The sequence below is a fragment of the Danio rerio genome, chromosome 16, assembly GCF_049306965.1.
Source record: "Danio rerio strain Tuebingen ecotype United States chromosome 16, GRCz12tu, whole genome shotgun sequence".
NCBI classification, from domain to species: domain Eukaryota; kingdom Metazoa; phylum Chordata; class Actinopteri; order Cypriniformes; family Danionidae; genus Danio; species Danio rerio.
In genome coordinates this window covers 53,147,276-53,160,878 of record NC_133191.1, presented here as the reverse complement: position 1 = coordinate 53,160,878, position 13,603 = coordinate 53,147,276, and the positions used below count along the sequence as shown (strand labels likewise).

At 34.6% G+C, this 13,603-nt stretch overlaps 2 protein-coding genes across 9 annotated transcripts in view; one reads left to right on the top strand and one right to left on the bottom strand.

Moving 5' to 3' along the window:
* tap1 (transporter 1, ATP-binding cassette, sub-family B (MDR/TAP)) overlaps positions 1-9,355 on the bottom strand; it is a 40,426-nt gene extending 31,071 nt beyond the window's left edge. Inside the window, exons 1-4 of one of the 5 annotated variants that reach the window (XM_073926753.1) lie at positions 9,270-9,355; positions 8,321-8,361; positions 6,951-7,138; positions 6,777-6,858 (exon numbers count right to left, since the gene is read on the bottom strand). The gene's annotated coding sequence lies outside the window, so the exon portion shown is untranslated. Of the gene's footprint in view, positions 1-1,986; positions 2,143-6,776; positions 6,859-6,950; positions 7,139-8,320; positions 8,362-9,269 lie in introns of those variants that run through there. The other 4 variants (XM_073926754.1, XM_073926751.1, XM_073926755.1 and 1 more) reach the window with 4 other exon arrangements.
* notchl (notch receptor, like) overlaps positions 6,893-13,603 on the top strand; it is a 28,836-nt gene continuing 22,125 nt past the window's right edge. For all 4 annotated transcript variants that reach the window (XR_012392546.1, XR_012392545.1, XM_073926750.1 and 1 more), the window contains exons 1-2: positions 6,893-7,105; positions 12,483-12,627. Coding sequence is in view for 2 of the 4 variants with exons in the window: in XM_073926750.1 (XP_073782851.1) it covers positions 7,048-7,105; positions 12,483-12,627 (203 nt within the window). In the remaining 2 variants the exon portion in view is untranslated. The remainder of the gene's footprint in view (positions 7,106-12,482; positions 12,628-13,603) is intronic.

The following is a 13,603-nucleotide window of genomic DNA, read 5'->3' as shown; positions in this document are numbered from 1 at the left end:
TATTGTTGAGTCCTGAATAATGTAGTGTTTTTTGAAGCATACTTTAGCAAAATGCATTATACTGTGTATATTTCTAAATGCAAATAAGTTAAATAAATATTAGAAGCATTTAGGCCAGTGGTTCTCAAACTTTTTTCATCAAGTACCACCTCAGAAAAAAATTGTCTCTTCAAGTACCACCATTAAAATGAGCAGCATTGAAATACAGTAGCGTAGTTGGCCGCTACAACTCTCCACAGTTAATAAACGTGGCAGACTACCTCAGAAATATAGGCTATATGTCATATATTACATATTATATACATCATTTTTGATACATTTTGAAATGTGTGTAGCATGTACATGACATATTTCATTTCTCCGCGTACCACTAGAAGGAAGTCTGCGTACCACCAGTGGTACACGTACCACAGTTTGAGAACCACTGATTTAGGCTATCCCAAATAAAATTAAAAAACTACCATAGTAATTTATAAATACTATAGGTTTTTTTAAAGCATACTATAGTAAAATGCATAATACTGTGTATATTTCTAAATGCAAATTAGTTATATAAATATCAGAAACATTTAGGCTATTCCAAATGAAAAAAAATATATCATAGTTATTTAAAAATACTGTAGTGTCTTTTTTAAGAATACAACTGTAAAATGCATTATATTGTATGTATTTCTGAATGCAAATAAGAGAAATAAATATATGAAATATTTAGGCTATCCTTAATGAAAAAATACCATAGTAATTTATAAATACTGTAGTGTTTTTGAAGCATACTATAGTAAAATGCGTTATACCACATATATTTCTAAATGCAAATAAGTTAAATAATCCCAGATGGAAAAGTACTAAAGTAATTTATAAATACTGTGGTGATTTTTTAAATCATACTATTGTAAAATAAATTATACTGTTTATATTTCTTATACAAATAAGTAAAATAAGTATATGAAACCTCAAATGAAAAACATAAATAGTCATTTTTAAATACTATAGTGCTTTTTAAAGCATACTATAGTAAAATGCATTATACTATGTATATTTTCAACTGCAAATAAATTAAATAAATATCTGAAACATTTAGGTTTTCCCAATGAGCTCTACTTTAACTGTGTTGACAGCTTCAATTCATTTATTCACAGCTTGTAAAATATTTTCTCTCTTTTTAACCCATGCGTCGTCAACCAGCATGTTACCAAGTCAAAACACAGTATATATAGATAGTAAACTCCATTTTTCCTAATCATATGCAGTAAATGATATAAAAAATTAACTATAATGTGTAAGTTTGAACCATACATTATATTATTTACACCTTGTTTGCACATAATTTCACATTATTACATTATTTAAACACACTTGTTAATGAATAAAATTGTAGTATTAACCATAGTGAACCGATAAACTGTAAGAAATACTGCAGAACACATTTTTATACAGTAAAATGTGGAGTATTTTGGTAGAATATACCCTATAGTTGTAGAAAAGTGTGATATTTGGTGATTTGTTTACATTACTATAGTTGTTGTGCTGTCATAGCAAATGCAGAAACACCACAACAGATTATTTTAAAACACTATTGTAGTTACTATTAATTACAGTAGTGTTGTTTCATCTGGGATTACTTATCAAATGCACTTACATTGAGAACAAAAACCCTGACCAACTTTACAAAACTTTGTGTGAATGGTATTACGACATGCCATAATCATGTTGTTACTATGCAGAAAGTAAAACTATTGTAAGGTACTTTTTGTCAGTGCTTTCGAGCAGGTAAACCAGTTTCACTTTCGCTCTCTCTATTAAATATATATTTGTTTCACTTATATTCAGTGTGTTTTGCTTACCAAACAGTTCGCTTTATACCTAAACCATTTGCTTTGTAAGACAACAGTCAAAGTATGTATTGAACAGGATTATTTAACACAGTATATGTCAAGCACAACAACGACTGTGAAAAGACCTGCATTACCGCTGGTTATCACCTACCTTGTTAGTAGATACAACTGCAACGCTGCTTTATAATATCAGGATTCAGTTTTCACTATCGTCGTCGGCATCTATTTAAAGTTTTATAGTTTAAAACTGGTAAACAGACGACAGCACTCCGCGTGAAACCTGCAGATTATATCCAAATCTGAAACTGAAAGCGTGTATGAGAGGAAAACCCCCATGGCTGAGTAAATGAATATTAACTACGCAACGTGTCATTGTCCTTCCTCATTGGCTAGCACACATACGTTGAGAGGCCACTAGCGAATCACTGATGACGCATTATAAATATTATAATGAAGGTATTTTTGTAAAACTCCCTCACCAAACGAGCTCTTGCGTCGTCATGCACTGTTGTAAATGTAAATCAAATCGTTGTCTTTTACCGCTTCTGCGCAATTCTCTGTTTAGGGCTTGTGTGTTGTGTTGTGAGTTTTCTTTTCTCTGACGCTGCTTGGTTGAAATGTATGGAAGGCAAATTGGGACAAAAAATATGGAACGCCATTGAGTCAAAAGTCTTTTAATTCTGGGTGACTTTTTTGGTTTACATGCGTTCACCAAAAATATTGTCATGTGAATAAAGTAATATGTGCAACCCTAATATCAAGGAAAAATAATACTTAAAGAATTACTTTTTTTTTTTTTAATTCACATTTTAAAATGTTTTTACATAGAAATTTGTATAGTAAACTTCACAGAGTATAAAAATAGTAAATTATGGATACACTTCAATAAAAAAAAAATGTAAGTGGGCTTATTCGATCTGTGAGAGGAGTAATATTATAGAGGAATCGCAAAAAAAAAGCAAATAATATTGTATGATGTAAGAGAGAGAATACAGTGCATCCAAAAAGTGTTAATTGTGCTTCACTTTTCGCGCATTTTTATTATTTTTTTTGTTACACCCTTATTCCAAAAAGGAATAAATAAATTTAAAAAATGCTCTAAATTCTAGACACAATAGCCCATAATGACAATGTGAAAGAAGATTTTTTGAAAGTGTTGCGAATTTATTAAAAATAAAAAAAAACTGTGAGGGCAATACCAAATAAATGAACAGCACTTTCTGGCCTTTGCTTGAAAAAGCTACATCATACATCTATATCTTCTTAAAATTAAGATAAATAAAGGCAGAATATATGAAGTTTAAACAAAAATCTCTTTAACCGTGTTTATTAATAGCGGTATATATTGCTCCCAATATGCTATTGCATTTGGTTTTGATGCAACATCCTTCAGGAAAAGAGCTTTTGTTGATCTGTCTCGCCCCAGAGAGTGCACGAGCTAACCGGGTGCCAGTCTGTGCCAGTGTTCAATGGAATGTTGCTCGGCAGCACATTTTGAGCAACAAACATGTATTATTCCTCGCGATATTGCGTTTACGTACATAAACCGCGAGGAACTACAGCACAAACGGGCCCGAGTGAAGCTTCACAAAGCGGACTTCGTGAGATTGACGTAGCTCCACTTGTACCGTCGGTATTGAACTCACCTTGGTGAAGTACAAACAGCAACACCTTGAAAACAAACACAACTGAGAGAAAACATTAAATCGGGCTGCGTCCGAAACCGCCTACTACTCAGTAGGTACTGCATTTGAATTTAAACTTACAACTCGGCCATTAAAAAAAAGTGCGTTCTATACAATATGAATTTGAAAAGTATGACTTTAATTCGGACATACTACATCATCTTTTTTGTCATGGTCACGTGACCTACCTGTGTCAGATGCGTCGTTTCACTCCCATTCATGAATTCTCTTACGGGGCATCATGGGATAGCTCAGTGTGCATGGGACGCGGGCTGCGTCCAAACCGCATACTTCCATACTATAAAGTATGCTAAAATAAGTATGCTTGTATGTCCAAATTTATAGAATTCTAAAATCAGTATGGGAGAACTACCCGGATGAATTACTACTTCCGGCAAGATTCTGAAGTGCGCATCCCATTCATGCTGCGCTATCCCATGATTTCTTTTGAGAGAATTCATGAATGGGAGTGAAGCGACGCAACTGATAGGTCACGTGACCATGACAAATGGCAGATGTAGTACGTCCGAATTCCATTCAAACTTCTCACACATTTTTCTAGCGGCCGAGTAGTACGATTGAATTCAAATGCAGTACCTTCTGAGTAGAAGGCGGTTTTGCACTCTCAGAATCTACCGGTAGTAAGTCATCCGGGTACTTCTCGTATACTGATTTTCCAATTCTATGAATTCAGACATACTACTCAGCTCGCGTACTGATTTTAGCGTACTATACAGTATAGAAGTATGCGGTTTCGGACAAAGCCCCTGTTACACACCGGCCAACGCTGACTATGAGGATCCGGATGGAAAAATACTAAGCCCAAAATGAAGGCTGTTGCCCTCTTTAAGGTGAATTAAAGATAGGGAGGGAGGTGGTCATTACAAGTAATATTTACTTACCCCAACCGATTTAAAAACATGTCAGCTGATTAGAAAAGGAAGAATGATAAAAGGAAGATGATGAAAAAGAAAGAAATGTCAGCTAATTCGGAAACGTCGACTAGCTAGGACTTTTAATGGAAAAAAATAATGCAGATTTAATTTCCCCCATTGTCAACGTGGCATCGCAAATATCTTTAGAATCAATATCAATAGAGGAAATATGATTTTCAATTGTTTTTAAAAAGATTTTGACAACTATCTATATATAATTCAGAAAGGTTACTATAGAAAATAGAGTCAAAAGTAGAAATTACTTTTGGATCTGTACACCTGACATCATTTATGATGAGCGCTGTTAATGACTTTCTCCTGCAGTTCTTCTTCTCTAAAGCAAAAAAATAAATAAAATTGTAGTCTCTCCCTCCTCAAGCCATTTTGCTCTTGATCTAACGAACACCCCTTTAGCCAAGTCCAAATAAGCCTGATTAATTTTAATATTTAAATTCCTTAAATGCAAAACTTCTTCTGGAGTTAGTATTTTGAGCAATAAATAATTTATTTCTATCAAGAGTTTACATATTTTATATTTTTGACGCCTTCAGTTCTTTAATTCTTCGAATAGCAATCTGTCTAGCTTTACTAGAAAAAAAAAAACATTTTGTTTTATAAATATTAACAGATTTTTGGAAAATACCTGGAATTAAATCTTTAATACTATCATTAAAAGAATTATCTTTCAAAAGGGAATTATTGTATTTTCAATAACCACGCAAATTTAGGAGTTCATTGGTATTGCCAGACATTTTTAATATAATTTGTTTATGACCTGAAAGGGGAGCAAATGAGTGGGAAATATCATTTACAAATTGAAGGACTGAGGAGGAGAGCAAAAAAAAAAAACATCAATTCTTGACTGGTAGGATCTATTTCTATTAGACCAGGTGAAGTCACATACTGTAAATAAGGGTGAAAAAAGTGCCAAGTATGTGCAAAATCCTGAACATAAAGCTGAAATATTATTATTTAAAAGAAGACAATCATTTCTCCTGGGAGGAAATCTATCCAAAGTGCCATCATCACACTCAATAAAATCACCAGCTAGAAGCATAAAAGTGTCTAGTTACCAATTGTTTCTTTTAGTTCCAAAGTTATTTACGAAAACAAAGATTTATTATCAGATCTAGAATTACAACCATAAATATTACAAATATTAAAGTTCGAGTTATCCTGTTAAAGTGATAAAATAATCCACCTCCCATCATCAGCTGATTTTGCCCCAGGAATTTGACCTTTGAATTTATGAAATAAAATAAAAATAAAAAACTCCAGCAGAATGGTTGGAGCCATGGCTACAAATGATAATATTGCCCCACTTATTTTTTATCCATTACACATAAATGACCTCATCAGCTTCAGCTTCTCAAAACAATGAATGAATGAGAGTTGATGAATTCCAGGAGTTTTCCAGGAGATAACCCAATACAGGAGATGGGTTTTTCACTCCCGGGAGTGTTGGCAGGTATGCCTTAATGTAAAAGCGGCTCAAACTTGCTCATTTTAAGGGTCGGAATCGGCGGACGTGAAACAACTTTAATCATAGGGTAAGCACAAAACAACTGTCTCCGTCTAGAGCTCCTACGCGAGACTCCACACTTGTAAACACTCGCTCCATCGGGCTCACACGAGGTGATCATTGTCAGTTTTCTGTTGTTCACTAGTGAGAAATAGAGGCTGTTTCTAATATATCAATCAGATGTCTTGGTTAGGACAAAACTCCTTTTAATATTTTTTAGTTTATTATAAGATGGGGCTCGATAGTCAGGTTCGCTCCTGTTGATGTCATCAATCTGGCAACCCGCACTTGCGTGTGTTTTGATCCAGGAATGCAATCCCTAGTTCAACCACTGGGTGTGAAACTTGCGTAGCCTTTAAGTTTATTATTGTTATTATTATTATTATTATTATTATTGTTATTATTATTGTTATTATTAATGTTATTATCATCATCATTTTAAATCTCTCTGATATTCAGCTTTTTTTCTTTGTTTGCTTTTGGTAAAATAAAATAAAATCTATGAATGTTTGTACAATATGATTAGTTTTACATACATTTAAAACCTAAAGTGTGAAAAAATAAAAATACCATTTTAAACAATAGTGTGAGTGTCAATCTTCAACACAAACTGCTAAGAAAAGAAACACATTTTAGCACGCATAATAAAAATCAGATATTATGTCTAGTTTGCACACAAGGAAGTGAAGGCTTTTTTGTGCGGCATTGTTCGATTGTCCTGTCAAATTTCCTTCGACACAATTCGCGCCGCACAATAAACAGTCTCAAAGGTAGCTCAAACTCCTGCGATAAAGCTGACCTTTCAGACTCGCACACACACATATTCACTCCTATTCTTCTCCACACAGTGGCAGGAAGTCGTCCATATTTCCGTCGCGCTCCTGAAAAAAAGTGAGGAAACCGTTGAACATTCACACACTTCACAACGTTTTACTGCACTGATAACACGTCTGAGGAGAGCATCTGAACACACCAGAGAAGCAGATGAGAGGATTTGCTGATTCACACACATTTTAGGAGGATTCGTGAAGAGGATCTGGAGCCCTGAATCTGCTTCTGTGGTTTCTGTCATGCACTTGATACTGAGGTTTACCTTCATACTGTGGTCTCTGTGCAGATCCGCTCAAGGTGAGTCCAGGACTGCTTGGAGATAGTAAGACACTGGAGAAAAAAAAAAAAAAAAAAAAAAAGATGAATTGGATTTACTCTCTTTTTTTATTAAGGTAAGTGGTTGCAAGCAATTTATTTGGGCTGAATTTAAATAAATTATATTGAGGAATGTTAATTTGATTAAATCCAGCCCTTATAAGTTGTTTAAAACTACTTACCTTAAAAATAAATGCAAATACTATGAATAATTTATTATTGATTACTGATAATTGCTTTTATAATGGTATAAAATTGAAAATAAATGCATAAATATAAATTGCTAATAAATTTAATTGTAAGTTACAATTAATAAGATATAAAATTCAAGTAAAAAAATTAAAATAAAGCAATATTTGCTTTATTTACAGCTTCAAAAACGGACTTGTTGGCGTGGGTTTCCTCCAGGTTACCCCACAGTCCAAAGACATGTAGTATAGATGAATTGAAGAAGCTAAATTGGCCGGAGTGTATTAGTGTGTACGGGTGTTTCCTAGTACTGGGTTGCAACTGGAAGGATATCCGCTGGGTAAAATATAGGTTGGAATACTTGGTGGTTCATTCCGCTGTGGTGACCCCTGATAAATAAGGGATTAAATCGAAGGAAAATGATTGAATGAATGAATGAATTACTTGAATGGAGGCCAGCTAGTGAAGTGCTGTGCAGGTAAACCTCACTCCTCTGACCTCTAAGACAGACAGACACTAGAGGCCATAGTCTTTAGCCTCCTTGGTAGAGCAACCAACTCCAATGCGGAAGGTCGCAGGTTGGATCCCAACTCGGAGCAGGTTAGGTGATGTAGGACCAGCGGGGGTTACACTTTATTTTTTAAATTTATTATTATTTTTTATTTATTTTTTTATTAATGTCAGGGTATAACAACATCATACAAGATTGTTACAAAAAGTGTACATGAGTTTTACAAAGGAGAAAAGCATTAAATAAGCACATAAAGGAGAAAAGAAAACAACAACAACAAAAAACAAATAATATTAACTTGTGCTAAGAAAATTAAAAAAGGAAAATAAGTTAACAGTTCTAATGGCTTTACGATTTTTAGAGGAAGCAATAGTTCTAAAGTAGTTGAATTTCCTTTTCAAAGACAATAAAACAAGGAATACGCTGAGAGAATTTACAGCGGTGTATATGAAATTTAGCAAGGATTAGAAGGAGATTAATTATAAAATATTCCTTACTTTTCTCATCAGGTGTATTGAAAAAAACCCAACAGGACATCCTTAAAAGATAACAAGAATACTGTTACTATCTTGCGATGAATATCCAAGGAAAGTTCAATCCAAAAGCATTGTGTATGAGTGCTTGTGATAAAAAACATATCTTTCCTACTGAAGTTTCCAAGGGGTACAATGGCATGACTAAACACTGGATACTCCACCATAGCCTTTAAAAAGCATTATAACAACTTTGAATTGCAACTGGGTGGTCTCCCTTTTCTACTGATTAATAACTATAAGATTGATAGAATCCCTTATAAAATATCAAATATTCATAAGCAAGCTTTACTTGTATGGTCCCTGATTTACAAACACAACATTTCTCCTCATCAGTATTTTATCTGGAACAATAAGGACATTCTGTATTAAAATAAATATTTATTTTTTTAATGGTTGGTTTGAAAAACATATTTTGACTATCTCATATATTTAATTCGGAAGGTTTTCTTTTAAATTATAAAGAGTTTTTATGCAAGTTTGGTTTCCCGGTAACTCCAAAAGAATTCTCCATTGTAATGGGCGGGGGTTTAATTCTAGCATTTTTCAAATTGGAACATTTGTATATAGAAATTGTAAATAAACTTCACAAAGAGTACAAAAACACAGCAAATAACAGATAATTATGGATAAAATGTAAGGAAAATTTGTATTTTCTTTAAATATCTGATTTTATTTTATCTCCAAATGAGAGAGAAATAGTAGAGCATTGCATGAGAGTAATACACTGAGAAGAAATGAGTGTAGATATAATTATCATATATATCAAACACTGCGAGTAGCTCGTGGATAATTACAAAAAACTCTATCAAAAAAGGTTTGATTTGAGCATTTTAAAGAAGAAAAAGTTCACTAGAGTAAATAAATCTTGTCAAATGTAATCATATTTGTATCTACAACTCTGAAAAATCACCTTGAAAGCTGTAGCGAGAGCTGTTGTGCGGGTTGGTCTTCCTCCAGCCTGCACCTGTGAAAGCTTTTGTCCCTCATCACTGCACTAATGCCCTTCAGCTTCATCCACTCCCATTTCCTGTTCCTGTTCGTCTCTTCTGGTAACTTCCTGTTTGTGTCATGGCTCTGCTTCCTGTTTCTGCTGGTATTCAGGTCAATGATCGGCTCCTCCAGCAGGACGACACTGCACATGTAGAAAACACACTTAAAAACACACTCGACATGAGAGGATCAGCGTGACGCTTCATGTTCTGACAAAACTCTTGAGAAATAATTATAACTGCACATCCTGTGGGGGTCAAACTGACCCGCAGAGTGTGTTTGTGACGTAACCGATGGTTAAAATCTGGTTTACATTGAAGTGAAAACATTTTTTAAACTATCACTTTCAATTTTACAGAGGAGGAAATTATTTTTAGTAACCAAAAAGATCTGAGCTGATTTATAATTTGTAGGAAAAAACAAACGTTGATTTGTAAATTCTTTCCTCATATTAAAGAAGTTATTTACCGGTTAAATGTATATACACTCACCGGCCACTTTATTAGGTACATCTATCCAACTGCTTGTTAACGCAAATTTCTAATCAGCCAATCACATGGCAGCAACTCGATGCATTTAGGCATGTAGACATGATCAAGACAGTATAAATCAGAATGAGGAGGAAAGGTGATTAAAGTGACTTTGAACACGTCAAACCTTGAGGCAGATGGACTACGGCAGCAGAAAACCACACCGGGTGCCTCTCCTGTCAGCTAAGAACAGAAAACTGAGGCTACAATTCACACAGGCTCACCAAAATGGGACAATATAAGATTGGAAAAGCATTGCCTGGTCTGATGAGTCTTGATTTCTTCTGCGGCATTCGGAAGTAGTGTCAGAATTTGGCATCAACACCATGAATGCATGGATCCATCCTGCCTTGTATCAGCAGTTCAGGCTGCTGGTGGTGGTGTAATGGTGTGGGGGATGTTTTCTTGCCACACTTTGGGATCATTAGTACCAATTGAGCATCGTGTAAACGTCACAGCCTACCTGAGTGTTGTTGCTGACCATGTCCATCCCTTTATGACCACAGTGTACCCATCTTCTGATGGCTACTTTCAGCAAGATAATGCACCATGTCATAAAGCACAAATCATCTTACAGTGATTTCATGAACATGACAGTGAGTTCACTGTACTGAAATGGCCTCCACAGTCAGCAGATCTCAATCCAATAAAGCACCTTTGGGATGTAGTGGAACGGGAGATTCGCATCATGGATGTGCAGCCTAGAAATCTGCAGCAACTGCGTGATGCTATCATGTCAATATGGAGCAAAATCTTTGAGGAATATTTGCAGTATCTTGTTGAATCTATGACATGAAGGATTTAGGCAGTTCTGAAGGCATAAGAGGTTCCAACCCGATACTAGTAAGGTGTAGCTCATAAATGAACAATTTTCAGCATATATAAGTACAACCCATTTTGAAAATAATTATTTTGATCAATTTCTCATTGAATATAAGTCATCTATTTTGGTGCATCTGAACAGAACAGATTTATTAAATGGATATATATTTTTCCTAAATAATATTTTAAAATTACAAGCTACAAAATTCTATTTAATATTTTCTAATATATACATTTGGGCTACTAATTTTTGGACCATTATCGTAAATTATTTTGTTAGATTAGCTCCAGATTTGGCTAATTATACAGTTGAATTCAGAATTATTAGCCCCCCTGTTTATTTTTTCTTCAATTTCTGTTTAACGCAGAGAAGATTTATTTGACGCATTTTTAAACATAATAATTTTAGTAACTCATTTCTGAAAGCTTATTTATTTGATCTTTGCCATGATGACAGTAAATAACATTTCATCATTTTGGAATTATAAGGTTCTATCTGCGTTCTGAATGATTTTGAGATATTGAGCTTCAAAGTTATTGCATTCCATATAGTAAACAGTATGTGTGGAACATTTGCTTTTAAATAAAAAGTTTTAAAATGTAAACAACTTTTAAAAAACATCCCATAATCTAAATAAGTTGTCATTTAATAAGAATATGTCAATTACTCAATTTTGACAAAAATGTCAGATAGAACCTTATAATTCTAAGGGGACGATTTTACTAGATTTTTTTCAAGACAATTCTACACAGCTTAAAGTGACATTTAAAGGCTTAACTAGGTTAACTAGGCAGGTTAGGGTACTTAGGCAAGTTATTTTATAATGATGGTTTGTTCTGTAGACTGTCGAAAAAATGTATAGCTGAAAGGGGCTAATAATATTGACCTTAAAATGGTGTTTAAAAAATTAAAAACTGCTTTTATTTTAGTCGAAATAAAACAAATAAGACTTTCTCCAGAAGAAAAAATATTATCCGACATACTGTGAAAATTTCCTTGCTCTGTTAAACATCATTTGTGAAATATTCAAAAAAAGAAAAAGGATTTTAAAGATGGGCTAATAATTCTGAACTCGACTAACATTCATTCATTCATTCATTCATTTTCTTGTCGGCTTAGTCCCTTTATCAATCCGGGGTCGCCACAGCGAAATGAACCGCCAACTTATCCAGCAAGTTTTTACGCAGCGGATGCCCTTCCAGCCGCAACCCATCCCTGGGAAACATCCACACACATTCACACACACTCTCATACACTAAAGACAATTTAGCCTACCCAATTCACATGTACCGCATGTCTTTGGACTGTGGGGGAAACCGGAGCACCCGGCGGAAACCCACGCGAAGGCAGGGAGAACATGCAAACTCCACACAGAAACGCCAACTGAGCCGAGGTTCGAACCAGCGACCCAGCGACCTTCTTGCTGTGAGGCGAACGTGCTACCCACTGGGCCACTGCCTCGCCCAACTCGACTAACATTTTTTAAAATAATAACTTTTTGTTCTGCAACATTGACAGTAATAAGAACTATTATAAGGTGCATCATATCATTATATTAAAATAATTTCAAATATAATGGCACTAAAGCCTCAAAATCCAGCTTTGGCTCACATTACATGTATGAAAATAGTAATTTAAAATCAGACATATTTCACTGCTTTTACTTTTACTTTATGATCAAATAAATGCAGTCTTGTTGAGCATAAGCATTTAACACAAACGCATTTAAAAAACCTTTATAACTAATCAACAATTATATTTTTCACTTGCCCCAAAAAAGGATCCCCCAATGAGCCGTACAGCAGCTGTCCGGCAGGAAAGTCGTGTCAGGCCAGGTTTGGAAATGGAGTGTGTGATCAGGACTGCTCGACTTCTGACTGTCTGAGAGATGGATTCGACTGCCTCAAAGACAAAGGCACCTGCGTGTGAGAAACGAGCACAACACACACACATGCTAAAATCACCTCAACACACACACTAATACATGGTTGCCCAAACTCAGTCCTGGAGGGGCAGTGTCCAGCCTATTTTAGTTCTGACCCAATTAAACACACCTGAACCAGCTAATCAAGCTCTTTTAGGTATCCTAGAAAGCTCAGGCAGATGTGTTGAAGAAATTTGGAGCTTAAATATGCAGGACACCTGCCCTCCAGGACCGAGTTTGGACACACCTGCACTAATACCAATCAATACCTATAGAATCCTAACCAGCAGTATCTCTATAAAGTGTTATATACAATCAAGGCAAGTTTGATTTTACATATCATGACCCCTTTAATTGCACACTATGCAAGTAAGTAAGTAAAGGTTTATTTATATAGCACCTTTCCCAGATATTGGGCCCTATCATACACCTGGCGCCATGTGGCGCAAGCTGCGGCGCAGTAGTCTTTAATTTAAGTCTTTAGTAGTCCTCGCTTACACACTGCTTAATACGCACAAAAGAGCAATAGGCAAATATCTTTACATATGAAAAAATTTAATATTAAGGATATATAAAGGATATAATAAGAATAGATACAGGATATAAATATAAAGAATTCAAATATTACAAAACATATTATTTTCTAGCCTACATAAATATGAAAAATCACTGCTTTTATGTCTTCTTCATCTCGGGAGGCTTTTTCAGTTCATTCATAACAATTTGCTTTTGTATAATGTTATTATTATTAGCAGTATTATTTAATATATCCATATTTATATTTGTTTTATTAAAAACAAGCTTAGATTTGTCCACCTGCAGGTTTTAGACCATATGGGGCACAGCATGTGTTTTAGGATATAACTCAGGTTTTTGAACACACTTCGTTAATATTGTTCTTTTTTTCGTTTGCTGGAAATAAAAAACTGATTTTAGAAATAGTTTTGAAACGAATATTTGCGCTTAACAAACGCAAT